Here is a 19,934-nt window from a genome sequence, read left to right on the forward strand (position 1 = left end):
GTACTTTTACAGTTTTCACCATCTGGAGAAGGAAAACTTCAATTACACACCCACTGTGGTTGCCTTCCTTCTTTGGTGGTTCAGTTTGGTTTGATATTCATTCATTCATTCATTTATTATCTGCACCGCATATCCTCAGTAGGGTCGCGGGAGTGCTAGAGCCCATCTCAGCTGTCCTCAGGCTAGTCCGGCAAGGGACACCCTGAACTGGTTGCCAGCCAGTCGCAGGGCTCACAGAGACAACTCGCTCGCTCATTCACACCTACGGACACTTTGTGCCAGATAACCTGACATGCATGATTTTGAAATGTGGGAGGAAACCCGAGTGCTCAGAGGAAACCCACGCAAACACCGGGAGAACATGCAAACTCCACACAGCGAGGTTCGATCTCATGACCTCAGAACTGTGCCGCACACGCGCTAACCACTGCTCCGCCGTGCTGCCCTGGTTTAATATTGTTATATTCATATACATTTATTGGAAAACATTTAGATAGATAGATAGATAGATAGATACTTTATTCATCCCCGTAGGGAAATTCACACTTCTACCCTGTTGTTTATTAACATTAACATTTAGACTGTGTCATGTGTTCCCTCCTACAAAAAACATAATTTTCTATTATCAAACATTTTTGAAAAAGCGCCAGGGAGCCACTACGGATTGCCACAGAACCGCAAGGGCCACCTGTTACCGACCCCTGTACTAGAGTTGTGTTTTTAATTGTAGTAAAATGTTTGAAGGAGAAAACAGTTTTGCTTCGTGGGCAAACTGTTATTACATTGTACTAAAATAATGACTATGTCAGTGACAACTTATTTTGCATTAATTTATTCCCCGCAGCTAGCTTGACGGCTGTACTCCCCTATCAATAAATGTCTTCTTCTCAAAACAAAAGTTCCTCCAGTGGCACAAACACAATTTTTACATCAAAATTCACATATGTCATCTTCCTTTGAACATCCGCCCACCACGTAAATGCACGTTCAATATTAACACAGCTGTCACTTTTGCAGGCAAACGTCTTGACATGTTTTCTCACCCGAGTGACAGTCGTCGGTTCGAGATGACGCAACAAACTTCAAGATCTCGCAGTGCCACCCACTAGCCGCCTAATTGTCCCTTCTCCAGTTTTTTTCCTACATCTAGAGCCTCCATTTTCCTTTGTGCGAGAAGTCAATGAGGACTTGTGAGGGTCGTTCCGCCCCACGCGACAATAGCCGTCTTGGCTCATTCAAACCCATTAAAAATGCAAGCCAAGTGCTTAATACCTCCAGGACAATGTGCCGGATCAATCTAAAGGCCCGTCCATGAAAGTAATCAAGCTCCGTCATCAATAATAGACGACACGGTTATTCAGGAAAGCGTGCTTCTATTGTGAAATGGCTTGAATAGAAGCTTTTTTTGCATCACTAGCGTATTTGTCCAGTGACGTGCAGTGAGGTTTGCGTCTGGTGCGGCACAGTCAGATTTGCAGATACATTAATCTACATTTTATTCTTTTTTGTCATTGGCAGAATAAGAATGAAATTTATAAACTGTTTTATTGTCTTAACTTATAAATAAAGTCCATGCGCTGCTCCTTTCAAATACAATTATTAATAGATAGGCAAGGTTGGAATGGTTAATTTGAAAAAATAATTCAAAACAGTTGCTAGATACCTGGTGAAAAATGTTGTCAGTAACGTAATCCTAGCACCATAATTGCAGTAATGTAACTGTCATGATTACTGATGTGAAGCACCTGTGCCCGCTCATTTGGCGCCAACTGCCTCGGACTCTGATTGGCTCTCTGACCCTATTTAAACCCAATCCTTTCTGTCACCTGTTGTCAGTCCGTCTGCGAACCTCAGTTTACTCTAGGCAAGCTTTTCGACCCTTACTCACTCCTGTTGTGGCTCACGTCTGTTTCCCGGCTTTGACCTGTATTTTGATATTAACCACGTTTTTTGCTCTCCTGTCCCGGCTACTGACCAGTCTTTTCCGCTCCCGACACCGCCATTGCTAGCCAAGGAAGTGCCACTTCCGCGTTCAGAGCGACCTGCTCCCCACGACCAGCGATCACCGGATCATGTGTGCAATCCTTTCCCTTCTTCCCAATAAAACTGAGAAAAAAACGTACGCAACTGGGTCATGTCTCTGTTCTGGTCCTGGCAGTAACTTGATCACTTACAATTAGCTTTGGATTACTCTAATACTAGATATGCTAAAAAAGACAACAGTATCTAAGTATAAAAACAAAATAATAATACATTTTGTTTAAGAACAATGTAACCCTTGCAAAAATAATACTGGAAACCAAGATTAGGTGGTAGTCCAACAAAAAAACTTGAGAAAAAAATACAACTTTTACTTTCACATGACGGACAAGATATGCACTAAGAGCACGTTAAAACACCCAATATTGTTTCAACACACACAATGTTCACTTTCTAAGTTCCCAACAAACATCCATTATGTCTTGTCATCCCTCTAATGCCAAGGAATTGAATTTATGATAAAAAGAACACATTTATCTTCACATTTTTTGTTTGTAAATGTGAGGCACATATAAATGAGTGCATTAAGTGACTAAATGGATGCTTGAAAGGATGCCGTGGAAGAGTGCACTGAACCCCATGCATTATATTGCATTTATCACTTCATAATATTTAATTTATATGTTCATACTTGTTTTTTGATGTTGTCCTGTTAATTGCACTTTAATTATATGGCTCTTTTCTGTTGGATTTGCAAAATCATGTAGTTCTGTTTTGTACCCAGCCGCCTGGGTCAGGTGCGGTGGGAACTGAGAGTAAGCGCACCAGTGTGGAGTGTATTGAATTAGACAGCAGAGAGAAAGAGAGAGAGACAGGGGCCTAAGGAAGAAAGTGTTATTGTCTTATCTTAATTCATAAACAAAGTCTAAGCATCAAAAGGTTATGGGGAAAAAAGTCCATGCAACAAGAACAGAAATACTGTTTTTCTTCGCTTGCTGATAGTTTCTAATGCTGTTATTAATTCTATTGTTTGGGGCTATGGTGTGCGCCAAATTCTTCGTCTCGCTATCCCCCTCTGCCATGAGGCAAAAGAAGTTCATGCCTCATTTTGCATATGCAGTTGTTCAGAACATTAAACAATGCATATTAATTGCATTATTCATAAAATGTGAACATTCCCAAATTATGAGTTTTATTTCCCCCCAAAACTGCAAGACTGTTTAAATATAACTATTGAATATACTTTTGATTTTATATTTCTATGAGGCACAGCCCCCCGTGCCTCTCCTCACTGCACATCACTGATTTAGTCCCTTGCTAGCGCTAACGTTGCGGTGTGCTAATTCAACTGAGAAGATTTTTCAAGGCCTTGTTTGACGTCAGGACACTGCTCACAACACCTCATTTAACCTTCCCATTATTTATAAGGCGACTTTGTTTTGGAATAAATTCAGCGCTGATATAATAGTTTTGTCAAGTCTTGAAGGCACCTCAAATAACTTCCCCTCAACATTCGTGATAGCGAAACCTGATTTATGTTTGTGGTTGCCACGGCGGCACGCACTTTGCTGACACCAAGTGTTCAGTTTTCAGACTTTGTTAAGACGTCCTGCAACCCGAACATGACGGAACGACGTTTAATCTCGTGTCGTGTCAACACTATCTGAATATAACATCCCCATGCACATGTTAATCACTTGCTCTTCTTTTCTTGTCTCCCCAGGTGGTGTTAGTATTTGCACTCAGCATCGGGGCCCTTGGAATATACTTTATAGACTCCTCAGAGTAAGTGTTTCAAATTTCCCTTGGGATCTTCTCAATGATATTGATGCTATGTAGGGATGGGCGATATGACATTATGAGGTTGTGAATGACTTACACGAGATTGGATTCTGATGAAAACTGAAAGCCAGTCAGATTGTTTATTTTTTTTAGAGCAATCCCTGGTCTGGATTTTGGGCGCATTTATGCTAACGTATCCAAATAATAGCATCACCTTGGTAGCTACCTTTGCTTTAGCTCAGGGATGTCAAACTCAGTTTGGCTCTGGGGCCAGATCCAGATTCTTTGTTCCAGGGCGGATCGCTAAAATAATGTCAACTCCAAATGCTTTAGTTTATTTTTTAGTAGTATGCTTTATCATTTAGCTGGCATTAGTAACTTATCCCACATATTATAGTCACGGAAAACAAAGGATCTTTTTTTAAACACAACACATTTAATAACAAAAAATGGGGAAAGAAGGATTTCATGTCTGGCATCAAATGTGTTAACTCGTCTTGGAATCAAGAGCTCACAGGGTCGAATCACGGCTCCTCCGTGTTACATGTCGAAGTGTCCTTGGGTAAGACACTGAACCCCTAATACTCCCAATAAGCAGGTTAGCGCCTTACATGGCTGCACGGCCGCTATTGGGAAATGTGAAGCACACTTTAAAGCGCTTTGGGAAGTCTTGACTTGAAAAGCGCTATATAAATGCAGATCATTTAAATCTAACTGTTTTCTTTCGAACAGTTTAGCGAAAGCAGTTTTCTCACCATGCTATAGAAACTCAATTTCCCTCTAGTGGCCAAAGAGAGCATTTGGTTTGGTGGGACTTATTAAAAGATCCAACGGGCCAGATTCGGCCCGCAGGCCGTAAGGTTTGACTTTGACTTTGTTGCTTTAGATTTAGCATTCTTCTAGCAGTTAAAGCTAAATAAAACGCCAGTTTCTCAGACCCTTATGACTACTGCTAGCTTTTAGAACACCGTCGCTAGCCGCTAATGCCAGTGTATTTTCTAAAGTTAATTTAGATTAAACTTTCTTACTTTTCAGATGTCATTAAAACGGTCAAACTTGTGCTAATTATTTGTGTTTTTTTTAAGCACACGTGTCAAACTTATAGCCTGTACATCATTTTATTTCAACGATGGGGGCTTAAAATGTCTGAGTGTCTAGGAATAAATGGTTCAAGACCGCTTTGAACAAAAACTGCATTTCCCACAAACTGACGGCTTAGGACCATTACACTGCAGTGTTTCCGTATCATTTGATTTCACATAACTTGAACATCACTGAGAAGGATCTGACACTAATGTCGGCCATCATGATGCTGCTAGTACTAAAACATTTGTGCAAGGCTATGCAAAAAAAATTATTGTGCTTTTTAGCCCTCATTCTTTATTGCATACACTGACACCTAGTGTTCGAATAATACACACTGTCTCATTCAGGAAATCAATATTGTAATTTCATTTCAAACAGTCGTGATCTGATATATTTGGCATACGGCCCCGTTCTAAGGGCCGGGAAAATAAAGATGACTTGCGCTGACATCGCCCTACATAGCGCCAACAAGTGGGAGGCTAAGTCTCTGAAATGCAAATACTCGTGTTTACACACTGGAACACGTGCGCACGCACGGGCTGCATCTTGTCAATGGAAGGCATGTCAGTTTCCATGGCAACAGAGACGGGGAGATACTGTATGTGTGCGGAGGATCTGGTTTGGGTTTGTGTGTGTATATGAATAAGTGAGAAGGGCTCGCGTTGGCAGTTTGTGCATCTCCCTGGTTGGCAGTCAACCAGCGTCACATTGCGGGCCTGGCACCTCTCCGACAACCACTGCAGCACTATCCACTCCCAAAAGTACTTGTTTCCCCCTCTTTTAAAAAATGAGTTGAATTATTTTGAGAATCAAATGAGAGACTGCTTTGCGGTGGAACTAAGCTTGGAACGGAAGAAAGATTGCTTGATAGATCTGTTACTGTTTGGCTGTTTTGATATTTTTATCATTAGAAATTGATTCATTTTTTTTTTGTACTGTTGTTAAAATCTGTATAGAAAATTTTGTTAGGCTTATCCTGTTCCACTATTCAATTTATTTGTCAAATATTGTACATTCTTGCGTGGGTTTCCTCCGTGCACTCCGGTTTCCTCCCACATTCCAAAGACATGCATTTCAGGTGAATTGGCCGGTCCAAATTGTCCCTAGGTGTGACTGAGTGAGTGAGTTGTCTGTCCACGGGTGCCCCGCGATTGGCTGGCAACCAGTTGAGGGTGTCCCCTGCCCACTGCCCGGAGATGGCTGGGATGGGCTCCAAACCAGTAATACGTCAACGCTGGTACAAAAAAATCCTTTTGGGTAGTAGTATATGTGAAAATATCTATACCTCGGTAAAAAACAACACTTGCACGATTGATTGCTTGCTTGAGTAAATAACACAAATAATAATTGTTGCTTGGACAAAGTTTTACAGATTGGGAAAGTTCTACACTCATGAGCCAGGTTTTTTTTACAAATATCCCTCCCAAAACCATCGAGTCTAAACAATAGCACCCAATGACTATAAGGATAGTCAACAAAAACGAAAACTTTTCTACCTATTTTTGACAGAAAAAAAGAAAAAGATGTAATTTTACAACGCTGGGTCTTACAGTGTTAAGCGGGGAGCATATATAGTAACGCTTTACGATTATGTTAATGTGCTTTAGGCTTTGTCAATAAAATGTCAAGAGAGCAACACATCAGAGAGTGTGTAAGTGCATAATGTTACTCTCCCACTTGCATAAATCAATCTTTTTTGTTCTGGATTGAACAAGACACAAGAAAAAAAGGGCCTAGCGATTGCTGTGTTTTAACCCATGCAAGGGAGTCGATATGTGGACTACATCGATTATCCTAGTGCCTTGAGACTTGCAGGAGAATTATAAAACAACAAATGTAAAAATATTGACGGATTGGCTAACAACATGACTTCCACCATACAGTGAAATAACATCTAGTCGTTCTGCATAACAACATAAGCCACTAACTTATTTTCCAACCCACCGTGAAAAAAACGTTGGCTATTAACTAAAATTTAAACTATTTTTACAACATAGATGCCTTCACTACTGGAAGATAATCTTTTAATATACAGGACAAAAAAATAACCCCTCCTCCCAAGTCATCATTTTCTATTTATATTGCCATTATTGTTAGGTTGTATTGATTCATTTACTAGCGTAGCTGTCACGTGAAAAACCTTTATCTTCAACTCTTTTTTTGGTAGGATGAAAAACACTACAACTTTACCTTTTAGATGTATAAATTTACACCAAAACAATGGAGCATAAATGGCTATTTGATGATAAACCGTTGAAGGATTTACATAATAAACAAAAACAACATATCGGAGTTAAGATTTCCGTTTTACAAGACAGTGGCAATACGTTGTTATTTTTTTAGTTATTTTTGGGTATTATTATTATATATTAAATTGCTATTGCCGTCAGTATATCTTTTATATCGTTTTGTCCTTTTTTATGCATGAGTAAAAGGTTTACAATGAAAAAATGAGAATAAAAAAATACAAAAATAATGAAATATAAACCTACCCGTATTATGAGTCTTTTAGAATTAGCAGCATAAAGAAAGCTAAATAACATATCAAAAACTTTTTCTAATTTCGAAATCAGGAATACAGAGGCTATGATCTTCTTAGCAATTAATTGCAAACACGTAAATATCTCAAAAAGCCCATTTTAAACGGAGTCATATCTATGTTGTTACTGAAAGGTGAGATTTGCTTTCCCGGCAAGCTAGCTTAAACTATTTTTGTGTGTTGTCCACTTAAAAAACGTGAGATATTAAAAGCACCTTTCCCTTTGAGGACGGATCAAACAACACGGTTGGCAGCTGTACTTATGTTGGACAGTATATTTTATTTAAACAGTATTACCTCCGGGCGGCACGGCGGCTGAGTGGTTAGTTTTGAGGTCATGGGTTCAGAACCAGCTACGAGCTTTCCTGTGCGGAGTTTGCATGTTCTCCCTCTGATTGCGTGGGTGTGCCCTGCGACTGGCTGGCAACTGGTTCAGGGTCTCCCCTGCCCACTGCCCGAAGATAGCTGGGATGGACTCCAGCACCCCTGCGACCGTACTGAGAATAAGCGGTGCACATAATAGATGAGTGGATGGATGGATGTCTTACCTCCCTGCTGAGAAGCATTGCCTAATCCACCTCTTTTGCCCCCCTTCTATGCTTGTCGTTCCTCACTGGGGGGGCTCTTATCAAACCAGTGCAGGCTTTGCAAACTCTGAGGGCCTTTTAGATGACTCAGGTTGGTAATTTTCTTGATCACGATTTGTGGATTTTTGCACTATGCAACATGTATAAACTGGCTATAGACATCCCACGCCAATGCAAAATCACAAACGGCTTGCCGTTATCACCTACACACGAGCTGTCACAGCATTCCTGCAGCATCTCGTTCATTTCAACTTTTAGTTTATCATCGCCTCGGTAGACAAGGCAATTATTGAACCGCCTTACGCCGCACGCATAATTCAATTAACTCACTCTCGCACAGTTTCTAAAAATAGCCCAACTCCTTCACCTTTGTTGCAAATGAACGCCAACGAGAGTAGGATAAAAATCAATGAGGACAGAGTCTTACCTCACACATTTACAGATCACAATTACCCTTCTAAATATTGACGACGGTGCGTTACGGTCACCGTGGGCCTGCTCGGCTCCCTGTTCCTAACTGTAATCGTATTCCTCATATAAAGTCTGTACGTTTTTATATAGCAGTGCTGGGAATAAAAGTAAAAGTGAGGCAGTGGTGGCATAATTCAGCATAAGCAGCTTGGTTAAAAAAAAAATCCTAATCGAGAAACACGGAGAAACATCAAGCAGCATCGTGTCGGCTATTTATTTGTTTCATTTTTAATTTTACCCAGTAACTAGTGGCCTAAGTAATTTGCACTACTAAGGATATATTTGCATGGTAAATAACATGAAAGGTTATCTTTAAAACAAAAAAAAGTAACAAAAATGGAGGTGAAGCAAAGATATCTATCCATCCATTAGCTGCACCGCTTATAATCAGTAGGGTCGCGGGGGAGCCGGAGCTCATCCCAGCTATCTTCGGGCAGTGGGCAGGGGACAACCTGAACTAGTAGTCAGCCAGTCCCAGGCCCACAGAAGTAGACAATTATTCACTCGCTCATTCACACTTAGGCCCAATTAACCTTCACCTCCAACAAAAATGGAGGTGAAGCAAAGATATCTATTCATCCATTAGCTGCACCGCTTACCCTCAGTAGGGTCGCGGGGGTGCTGGAGCCCATCCCAGCTATCTTGGGGCAGTGGGCAGGGGACACGCTGAACTGGTTGCAAGGCAGTCACAGGGGACACAGGGACAGACAATTTGCTTGCACATTCACACAGAGGGACAATTTGGACCGGCAAATTAACCTCACATGCATGTTTTTGGAATGTGGGAGGAAACCGGAGTGCCCGGAGGAAACCCACGCAGGCAAGTGGAGAACATGCAAACTCCGCCGTAAAGAAAAGACACTAGAAAGAAAATAATGGACACTGCCTATCTGTCCTTTAATTTTCAGTTAGCTAGGCCTGGGCTGATATCAGCATCTGAAGACATGAAAACAAAAAAATTATAGCACAATAATCATAACCTTCAACATGTATTATTCTCCAAATGAACATTATACATTTAAATTTCAATCAAAATTATTTCTGACATTAAGACATGTTTTAGGTTAGAATGATGAAATGTTAGTTTTTCTGTTTAAAATCAAATTATAATATTTTTCCAAGGCACTTTTTAATGCACAAGGCAGCTACAAGAAAACATATCCAAAGGAAAAGTCGGATATTTTGTTTCTCAAAAATTATTATTTTTTAATACGAAAAGCAAGACTCAGACATCTAACATTTGCCGTATTAAATGTTTTTCTCTTTAAAAAAAAATAAAAAATAATTTTGTTTACTTTACTGGGAAACAGAAGTTAAAAAAATAAGCAAAATAAAAATATTTCTATTTAGTTTTTTTTTTGCTTACAAGAAAAGTATAAATAAAGAAGAATAAAAAACATCTATCAAACTATCTACATCGTATATTTTAATTTGTGGTGTAATCTTGAAACATATAAGTAGAAAATAACTGCAAATATTTTAATTTAATGTTACAAAGTAAGCTGAAATATTGAGGGACACAAGCCCCTTTTCACTGAGTCATCTCGGGAGCACCCTAGTTTCTCTGCCATGCACCCCTTGGCATTACCGACAAGCTGGAAGCTGTGGGAGGAATTTACTTTTTATACTTTTTTATGTTGTGTTTTGAAAAGTATATTACTGTAGAAGGCTTTGCAGGGTAAGGAAAACACACATTGGCACAGGAGAGGTGGTTGCGGCAAAGACCAGGAAGAATAAACAAAATTGAAGCGCAGTACTCGTCTGGGCGCATACTCCTTTTTCGCCAATTAAATACTACACTTTTTTGTTTAACTAGTTTCAATGTTGGTGTTTTGAAGTGAGTGTAATTAAAAGAATTAGCAATAAATTACAGGATTGTTGCATTCGTTACATCAAAACAAATTACTCATGACATGGTAAGAAGGAAATACGTTTCCAATTCTTTGAGGAATTGTGTACTTGCCCTCACCAATTAAGCGGAAGGGGGAGGAAAAAACTAAACAAGACAAAGTGGCAAGGTGAAAGAGAAATTAATGGGATTGAGCCTTTGTTTTACAACGCATAATTATCAGTTGTCACAAACAAAGTCACCATGCTGCTGTTGCTTAATCTGTTTATGAATGAAGCCTCAGTAAGCGGTAGGAATGACCGTCCGTCTGTTTGTCGTTGCTGAGCTCTTGTTTACCTCCAATCTGTGCGCGTGGCACATTCAAATTCCGCTTTTGTCCGCTATACAGAAGGAGGATCGTCCAAAACAACCGCCCGCCCACACGGCCATCACCTTGGTTCATGCCTCCGACTTCATTTTCCTCATGGGTGCTCCTTTCAAACAAATAAAGACAAATGTAGGACAAAGTCCCTGCAGGCTCCTCTTAAAGGGAACTCCTTGCCCCACTTCTGTATTCCTCTCTGCGCTTGTTAAACCGACGGCTCGGAAACAAACCGACGGCCTGGTTCCAACCACAAAAGCCTGCACCTGTAACGTATCATCAGCGTGCCTAGTGACCACTGTGATTTCCGGACTAAAAGCCACTACTCTGTTCCTACATTTTAAACACGGTGCAGATTTCTCTTTGTGTTTTTTGTGCAAGGTTGATAGTTGCAAGTGTAGAGCTGGCCCAAGGCATAAGCGAGCAAAGCGGCTGCTTAGGGCCCTGCAACAACCAGTGGGCTCCTATGAATAGTTAACTTTTTGGGAGCGAACTTTGTCCCCCATTGTCACTTTTTGTGTCCACTCAAAAATAATTATACCGAAATACAACGAAAATACTACACTATAACTACAAAACTAAATATAAAATATAGTGCTTAAAAACCGGGACTTCATTTATAAGTTTGCTTTCATTCAGATAGATGTATAGAATTATTACAAAAATACTACTAGAGTAATACTATACTACAAAATACTACTACAGAATTATTTACTTCAAAAATACTACAAAAAGACAACTGCAGTTATTTAGAAAAATACTAAAGAAATATGATATAATACTATGAAAATACCAAACAGTTCAGGGTGTCCCTGAAGATAGCTGGGATGGGGTCCAGCCCTCTCTGAGGATAAGCGGTGCAGATAATGGATGGAGGGATAGAATACTATGAAAATACTACAACAATTCTACAAAAAATACTACCAAAAAACTGTTTTGGAAATACATCAATTATACTTCTACTGAAATACTAAAAACTATAAATACATAATACTATAATATAAGAAATGCTAAATATTACTATAAAAATACTACAAGAGGTTTACAACAGAAACACTGCAAATTACACTTATAGTGATACTACTACTACTACTACAATAACTTTGGAAATGTCACAAAAATACTACAAAGATAACACTGTACTACAAAAATATGACAGAAATACTACAGATATAGAACAAAAATACTACTATGAAAATACGACATAAAAATTACTTCAGAAATACTACAACAATACTACAAAATTAAACTACAGTAACACTACAAAAAACTACAGAATTTCAATAAAAATCCTATTTCTGAAATTCTGAAGTAACGCTACAGAAATGCTTCACAACTAAACAACAAATGAAGTGCTTAATACAGACAGGCACGTCATATACAATTTGGCTCTAATTGTGGTAGTTTCAAAACTAATTCGATAAAACTAATCTGGTTAAAATACAAGGGTCCGGGGATGTGGCGGTTTCTCACAAGTTGGAGCTCCAGGTCGTCCGTTTCATGGCTAATGGATCAGGTGTAGGTGAAGCTTCCGCAGGGGTGTGTTATGAGAGTGTTGTTAGCGTAGTCGTATGGCATACCTTCTCTCCCAACACCGCCTTGGTCAATTCCCAAATGTCATAACAATCCACGGAGCACCTTCTTTGCACTCTTCCGACATTCCTCAGAGCCTGATTTAATAAATGATTTGATTTTTCAATGTATTGAGTTGACTTGACTTGACTTGACTAAGGCTACTAGCTGTTAGCGATCCACTGATATGGTGTTTTCAGGCCCGATACTGATTACTGTATTAGTATTAAAAGAAGGCTAATAACCAATATTTGGAGCCAATAGTAATTTGCTGTAAAAGCTTAAAATCGTGCGTAATAAATGTTTAATAATGCAAAAAGAAACAAATAATATTTGTCTTAAACACTTCAATAGCTTTTACAGTAAACACATTTGAATTTCAACACAACTATAATGACTATTTCACATTGTATTATACTTGAATTATTTTATATTTTATTTTTGTTGTCAATGCAATATCCAGTGGTCTGTGCAGCCTTCTGGTACTCCTTGTGGTTAAGAGCAATACAATTAAACATGACTTGACTTGACTTAAATAGGAAATTAATAGCTAAAATTACAGATGCATTGTTTTATTTATTTTTTATACATTGAACTGGCTCATTCCTTTTATAGTAAAATAGGTGAAACACATAGAAAAAGAGTTGAGAAGATAAAAATAATCCTTATAATATACAAACAACACAGTGTAAAAAGAATCAAATGATGGATTTAAAAAAAAATTGAAAACAGGAGCAAACAGCAGGACAGGCGTGAGTCGGGGGTTGAAAAAGGCTTGCCTTGAAAAACAGAGGTTCGCAGGCGGACTGACAACAGGGGACTGACAGGACTAGGTTCAAATACTGACAGGGAGCCAATCAGAACCCGCGGCAGTTGGTGCCGAATGAGCGGGCGCAGCTGAGTCACATCAGTAATCTGATTTTGTGAATTAAAATAATTAGAAAATATAGGAAATAATTGTATAGGTTAATCTTTTCATTTATTTGTTTTTTTTTGTACATCCAATGCTTTTTTTCTAAATAAGTAAAAACCACATATTTCGGATCATCAGTTGTTGTATTACAATAATTTGTTTATTTTGAAACCTGAAATGTCTTTGTTTTTGTTGTGGCCCTGAAAGCAAATCTAAAATATAAAGAGGTGCTCGTAAAAGAAGGTATTTTCTTAATGAGGTTTAAGTGTTTCCCACTATCTGCTAAATGCAAATAGCCTGCATGAAAATGCTCATTAACAATCTAATGACGCCAATGTCTGCGCCTCTAATCAGTCGACTCAGAATGCAATTGCGGGCTGAATGGCCTGCACATTTTGTATTTTATATTTTTGCAGGGAGGGGAGAAAACAAAGTCACCATGGTGATGTAGAGTAGGGCTGGCAAAAGTTATTTTTGGATCAAAGGGAGAGACCAGCGGGAGACATGTGTTTGGATTCTCTTTGTAATTACACTGTTATAAGCAAAGAATACTGTACCACAGGCTTCACTATTTCAAGTTTTTTCTGCAATGTTTTCGATCATCATGAAAAAAACAAGTTTTTTTCTGAATTATCAAGAACTATGAATAAAACAACAGGATTTTTCTATTTTGTGTTCATTTCATCTAAAATATTTTTAATGTGAGGGTAAAAAAACCCCCGAAACAAATATCACAGAAATGTCATTTTTATTCTTTTTTTTTCCAATATCTTCAGTAAATATTTTTGAAAGTACTAACAAAGTACTAGACACTAGCAAAAACAGTTACTTATGTTTAACTCTATATATTGTAATTTTATATATATATAATATATATATATATATATATATATATATATATTGTGTTTTTCTGAATTATCAAGAACTATGAATACATTTTCCATTTTTTTTTGTTTCATCTCAAATATTTTTAATGTGAGGGTAAAAAAACGAAACAAATATCTGTCTTTTTTTTCCCAATATCTTCAGTAAATATTTTTGAAAGTACTAGCAAAGTACTAGACACTAGCAAAAACAATTACTTATGCTTAACTCCATGTATTGTAATTTTATATATATATATATATATATATATATATATATATATATATATATATATATATATATATTACACATACACACATACATACCGTATATATGTGTTTATATACTGTATATACTTGTGTATATACTGTGTATATATATATATATATATATATATATATATATATATATATATATATATGCTGTGTGTACATATACTTTTTATTGTTTTTTTAAATAATTATGTATGTATTTATGTAGGTGGGTAGATGGGTAAGGGTAAGGTTGGTTGGGTAGGGTGGTTGGCTGAGTTGATTGTTTGGGTTGGTAAGGTTAGATAGGTAGGTTGGTTGTGTTGGGGTTATGCTATGTTGGTTGCGTTGAGTAGGTTGGTTGGGTTGGTTTTTGAAAGGTTGGGTTGTTTGGTTGGGTTGGCTAGGTAAAAAAAGAGAAAAAATGAGTTTTGTTTGTACCTTTTATCGAAGAAAGTGTATATAACATTTTGTCCTTTTTCTCTACATTATTTTTGATCTTAAGAAAACAACATAAAATACAACTCAAAGACATGTTGTTGTTGTTTTCTTCTCCCAGAAGTATTGTTAGGTACATTTACATGCAGACAATTAAAAACTTGGACAAATAATGTTGACTTATATTGACTGCCAGGAAATATGAATGAATACAACTCTGGATTACACTATATATGAAGGGATAGACCTGTCACAGTGTCACCATGCGTGGCGATGAACATAAAATGGTAATTTCCTGGAGAAATGATCTAAAGCACATAATTGTTTTAAGCAAGTATTTGTGTGTATCCCTATTGGTGTGTGAGTGTGTGTGTGAATGGGTAAGTGTGAACCACGTTGTAAAGCGCTTTGGGAGGTCTTCAGGGACTTGAAAAGCGCGATATAAATGCAGACCATTTACCAATTACCATTTCATTTCTATACTGAAAGCCCCATAGTGCTCTGGAGCAAAAATGATTCCAGGTGAGAGAAACTGCATATGCACAAAAGTGAACGGATTAGTCAAATGTGAATACAAGCAAGAGGAATCGGAAAATGGACATACTAACAAAACTGTTGCAATTGGGAATACATACAGTGTAAGACTTTAATTGGATTTTTGTGATTTTTATGTTACACGGTTGTGCCTAATCATAAAACTGGCAGTAGCTCGTTTCCAATCGGTTTATTGCTTGCACTTAAACATACGCAATATCTAAAACGAAAACGGGACCAGTGAAAAACAAAAGAGTAACATTCAGTTCTTTTAAAGCGTCCTTTGTATTGTTTATGTGCTTAGCCATCGCCCTTGCTGCCGCTATTTTTACCTTGACCTAAGTGAATTATTTAAATGCTAACCTGGCTTCCCAGACATAGCCCCCTTCCCCCCCGCTAAGTCACTTAGAAAATACTCTTTCGAGGCAGACATTTACTGATTAGACCTAAATCGCTTTGCACGTCCTCGCCGACGGCCGGGCGAATCCAAACATTCATTAGCGACAATGCATTATGGTATAGACGACCAAATCCCTTGCTGTTAGTCCTGCAGCTTTTCAAGGGCGTTGTAGGGCAAACAAAGGCCTATTGTCTCACCGATGGTATTTGGAAGCTATTTTTAACGCAGGTTCTTGGCCTTGTGAGCCAAAGGGGATTTACATATATGACGATGTGATTTTACAGACGAGACATTTACATTATTTCAAGAACAATGATTGTTCATTTGTTATTGGACTGTCTCTACGGAACCATACGTCCTTTTTAGGGGCTTTGTGGAAGTATTCATCAGATTTCGCGGATGATAAAATAGGCGCGGCCTTTTTAACTCGATGCTTTGTCTCATTTAGTAGCTCCCACAATAACTTTGTACATTGATCGATTTTAGAAAAATGTAATTCTCTCAATACTATGATTAGAAATCTCGATAGGATAATTATTTCAACTTTGCATTTATGTATTCATGGAACAGACATAAGCAAAAAGATAAAGGTATAGTATATGGGTATTACTCAATGTATTCTGTCTTATAGATTTTAGACTAGTATAAGTTGTCAAGATTACTCATTAATTTCACCTGTGCCCGCTTGTTGTCACCAGCCGCTGCGGGCTACCTGAATGGTTCCCTGTCCTTTTTAAGCCCAGTACTTTCACTCTCCTGTGGTCAGTTCGTCAGCAAACCTCTGTTGTTACAAGGCAAGCATTTTGACTCTGACTCCCGCCTGTCCCGCTTTTACCATTTTTTTTTTCCACCTGTCTGCTCCTGACCTCCCGGTTTGTCTCCGGCTCTGACCTGTTTTTGATTCCGACCACGTTTGCTCTCCTGTCCCGGCTCCGACCAGTTTTTGATCCCGACCACGTTTTTGCTCTCCTGTCCTGGCTATCGACCTGTTTTCCGTCCTTGACACCGCCATCTGCAGCTACGGAAGATCCACCTCCGTGTTCGGATCAAGATCCGATTGCATGAGCGGCTTGCTTCCCGCGTCCAGCGGGCACCCGATCGCGGGTTCTGCCCTTCCTCTTTTTATCAATAGACTTGCTGTTAACGCTACGCATTTGTGTCCTGGTCGCGACATACGTATCACTGCCCATTTACGTTCAAATACATATAATCAAAAAAAGATACATTCATTAGAAGTCCAGTTATATAATTGCGAAAGAAGTAGAAAAATAATGTCTAGTATTTTTAACATTTGACATTCAAATGTTTATAGCAAAATAACTATATTTATCATTTTTGGTATTGTTTTTCCTACTTTCCATTATTTTTAATAGTTTTTCTCCTAAAATTAAAATATAAAATATGACTAAAGAAATAAAGTAAGTGACTTTTTAAAAAAATTTTGCATTGTGAATTTGTGGACTTCTGAATTTATTGTCCCTGAGATGAAAAGCGAAAAAACAACAAGTTACCAACTGTAATTAAAGTCTTAATTATTATTTAATAAATTAAAGTATGTTATTTGAACTGATAAGCAGTATAAAATAATTGTGTTATATTGGTCAAGAATTGGGTTTAATTTTCTTTTTCATTTTATATATAAATTGAAAAAACTGGTAAAATACAGTTGAATGAGAAAAAACAACATTAAATTACAAATCTTTAAGTATGACTTTTTAAAAAAAAATATTTCAAGTTTTTTTATTCTTTGCGGGTTATGAATAAATTTACCCGCGTCTGGGTCAAAAATGGACTAACCCAATTTTTGGGTGGATTTGACCCAATGTCCTATGTTTTTTTTATTTCATTTACTTTTTATTTTTTATCATTTTTATTGTTATTTTTATTATTGTATTCTTTTTTTAATATACATATATATATATATATATATATATATATATATATATATATATATAGTGTTTTACTATTCACTAGCCCATACCATTTAGTACATTTTATCCTAAACAGTATAAACAGGAGGTCATCAAAAGGCTTCTGTGGTTCCATGGCTCTCCCTATTGGCTCCCTGGCAATTATAAAAAAAACATTTTGACAAGAATTTTGGATTGCCAACCCCAGTCCATCCTAAACATTTGTTTTTAAGTGGTTATTAGGGAGAAAGATTTTCAGAACAGAACTATACAAAAATGTGCCGTGGCGTTCCCCCTGGTGAGTAGTGTTCTGTATGCTAATGAGTGTGTATCACATTCACAAATAAGCAGAAGCCTATCTTTATTTCAAGTGAGGTATTTTTTAAGGCATTTACAAATAAATGGCGGATGAGTACGATAGCTTTTTATAGAAGCCTTGGAATCCCCCGGGATTGAGACTCATTTTTCCTCCACCTCTTTTATGTCTGTCGCGATGTCACATCTTTCTGCCTTTCCTTGCCATCATCAAGTTTTAACCCCGGGCTGTGCCAGGGCTTAAAGGCGTAACAAGAGCCGCGTTGGGTCTATTTTTCCCCGGGACGTTTGGCAGCCCGTGGCTAGAAATCTCATGTGATTGTGTGGTGTGAAGTGACACCCAACGCAGCATTCGGTATTTCGTCTCGCCTTCCTTTCGTTTCCTGTTGGAAACACTGACGCGGGATGAGATAACGCAATCCGCTGCAATAATTCTGTCATCGTTATTCTATAATTGTTTCAGACGGCGTGTTTGGATTATTTTGGGCGATGAAATTTTGGGGGTTGCCGAAACCACTTTCCTTCAAAACCGAAATAAGTGGTTTTTTTTTTTTTTTTTTCAGTTTTAAGTAACGTACATATGGGTAAACTGCGACTCGCGGGCCCATTTGGCATTTTTATCCGGCCTGCTGAACGGAAATCGTACAAATATATTTTCTCCTGGGCAGCACGGCGGGGTAGTGGTTAGCACGTGTGCGGCACAGTTCTAAGTTCTTGGGAACCTCCTGTGTGGGTTCAAATCCAGCTACCGGACTTCCTGTGCGGAGTTTGTATTTTCTCCTCGTGCTTGCGTGGGTTTCCTCCGGGCACTCCGGTTTCCTACCACATTCCAAAAACATGCATTTCAGGTGAATTGACCGCTCCAAATTGTCCCTATGTGTGAATGAGCGAGTGACTTGTCTGTCTCTGTGTGCCTGTGACTGGCTGGCAATCAGTCCAGGGTGTCCACTGCCCGATGATTGCTGGGATGGGCTCCAGCACCCCCGCAACCCTACTGAGGATAAGCGGTGCAGCTAATGAGATTAGATATTTTCTCCTTTTGATGTAATACACACATTTTCCTAACAGAATGTGCACTCAAATCATATTGAACATTGTTGGGAATACAGAAACTGCATGACCTACAAAAAATTTAGGTCTGTAAGTTAACCTTGTTCATAAGATACTTTAGTGCTAAATTTTGTATGTTTAAAGTTTATATAAGTATGTTTGAGGCTTGTATAAGTAACCTGTATTGTTTTGTACTAAAAATAAACATTTAATGAAATAATATGCTCTATAAAGAAAAATAAAGTTGAGTTTAACTCACTTTTGGAAGATGCGCTTCAAGTGGTCCTCCTCTGTGCTTAAAAATGGCCGAAAAAAGTGTTCCGACCATTTTTCTCAACTGCATCAAGCTTTCCTATTCCACTTTCGTTTGAAAAGAAACGACTCGCCTCTTCTTTAAACTTTACCCCAACCATATTGAATCGATGTACGAGATATTAAACAATAAAAATGTCAACGTCCTCAGCGCCAGTATGTTTACACACGAACTAGGAAGAGGAAGCCGGATTTCTTCTTCGGGGATGGATGCTGGGTGACCTCTCACAGCGCCACCTGGCGGAAAGAAGCCCTACAGCACTGTCCTCTACTCTGTAAACGGTGTACACAATACAAAATATAACTTTACAGCAATGTCTGGATATTTTTTGACATCCCCAAAAAAAAATGATCGTATCTGCCGTTTTTTCGTAAAGCCGAATGCTCATAAGTAGGGGAGCGTCTGTACACCATTGGAACCCAGCTCCATGATTGGTGTCACATATACACGGCTGGAACAGCAGTTCATGTTTTGCAAATGCTCAGAACAAATCTGTTTCATTGTGGCGTTCAATGCATTCAAATTTGCAACCCAAAGACAATAAAAACTAGACAGTACACGAATGAGTTTTGGGGAATGAAAGAGCATTCATACAACGGTAATTAGCAGCTTCGATGCACGGAACTCCAAATGAGTGTGATCATTATTTGATGACAAACAAGCTTGGTCCCTATCTGTGTTATTTCACATGCCCATAAATCTTTTGTGTTTTTGTTGAT

The 19,934-nt window shown here is 38.3% G+C and overlaps 1 protein-coding gene across 11 annotated transcripts in view; it reads left to right on the plus strand.

The window, feature by feature from the left end:
* LOC148354263 (calcium-activated potassium channel subunit alpha-1a) overlaps positions 1–19,934 on the plus strand; it is a 268,595-nt gene that overhangs the window by 118,292 nt on the left and 130,369 nt on the right. For all 11 annotated transcript variants that reach the window (XM_088351068.1, XM_088351070.1, XM_088351063.1 and 8 more), the window contains exon 3: positions 3,704–3,765. In XM_088351068.1, coding sequence (XP_088207194.1) covers positions 3,704–3,765 — 62 coding nt within the window. The remainder of the gene's footprint in view (positions 1–3,703; positions 3,766–19,934) is intronic.

This window comes from Urocampus carinirostris, chromosome 13, assembly GCF_059441175.1.
Source record: "Urocampus carinirostris isolate Australia breed hairy pipefish chromosome 13, RoL_Ucar_1.0, whole genome shotgun sequence".
Classification (NCBI taxonomy): Eukaryota; Metazoa; Chordata; class Actinopteri; order Syngnathiformes; family Syngnathidae; genus Urocampus; species Urocampus carinirostris.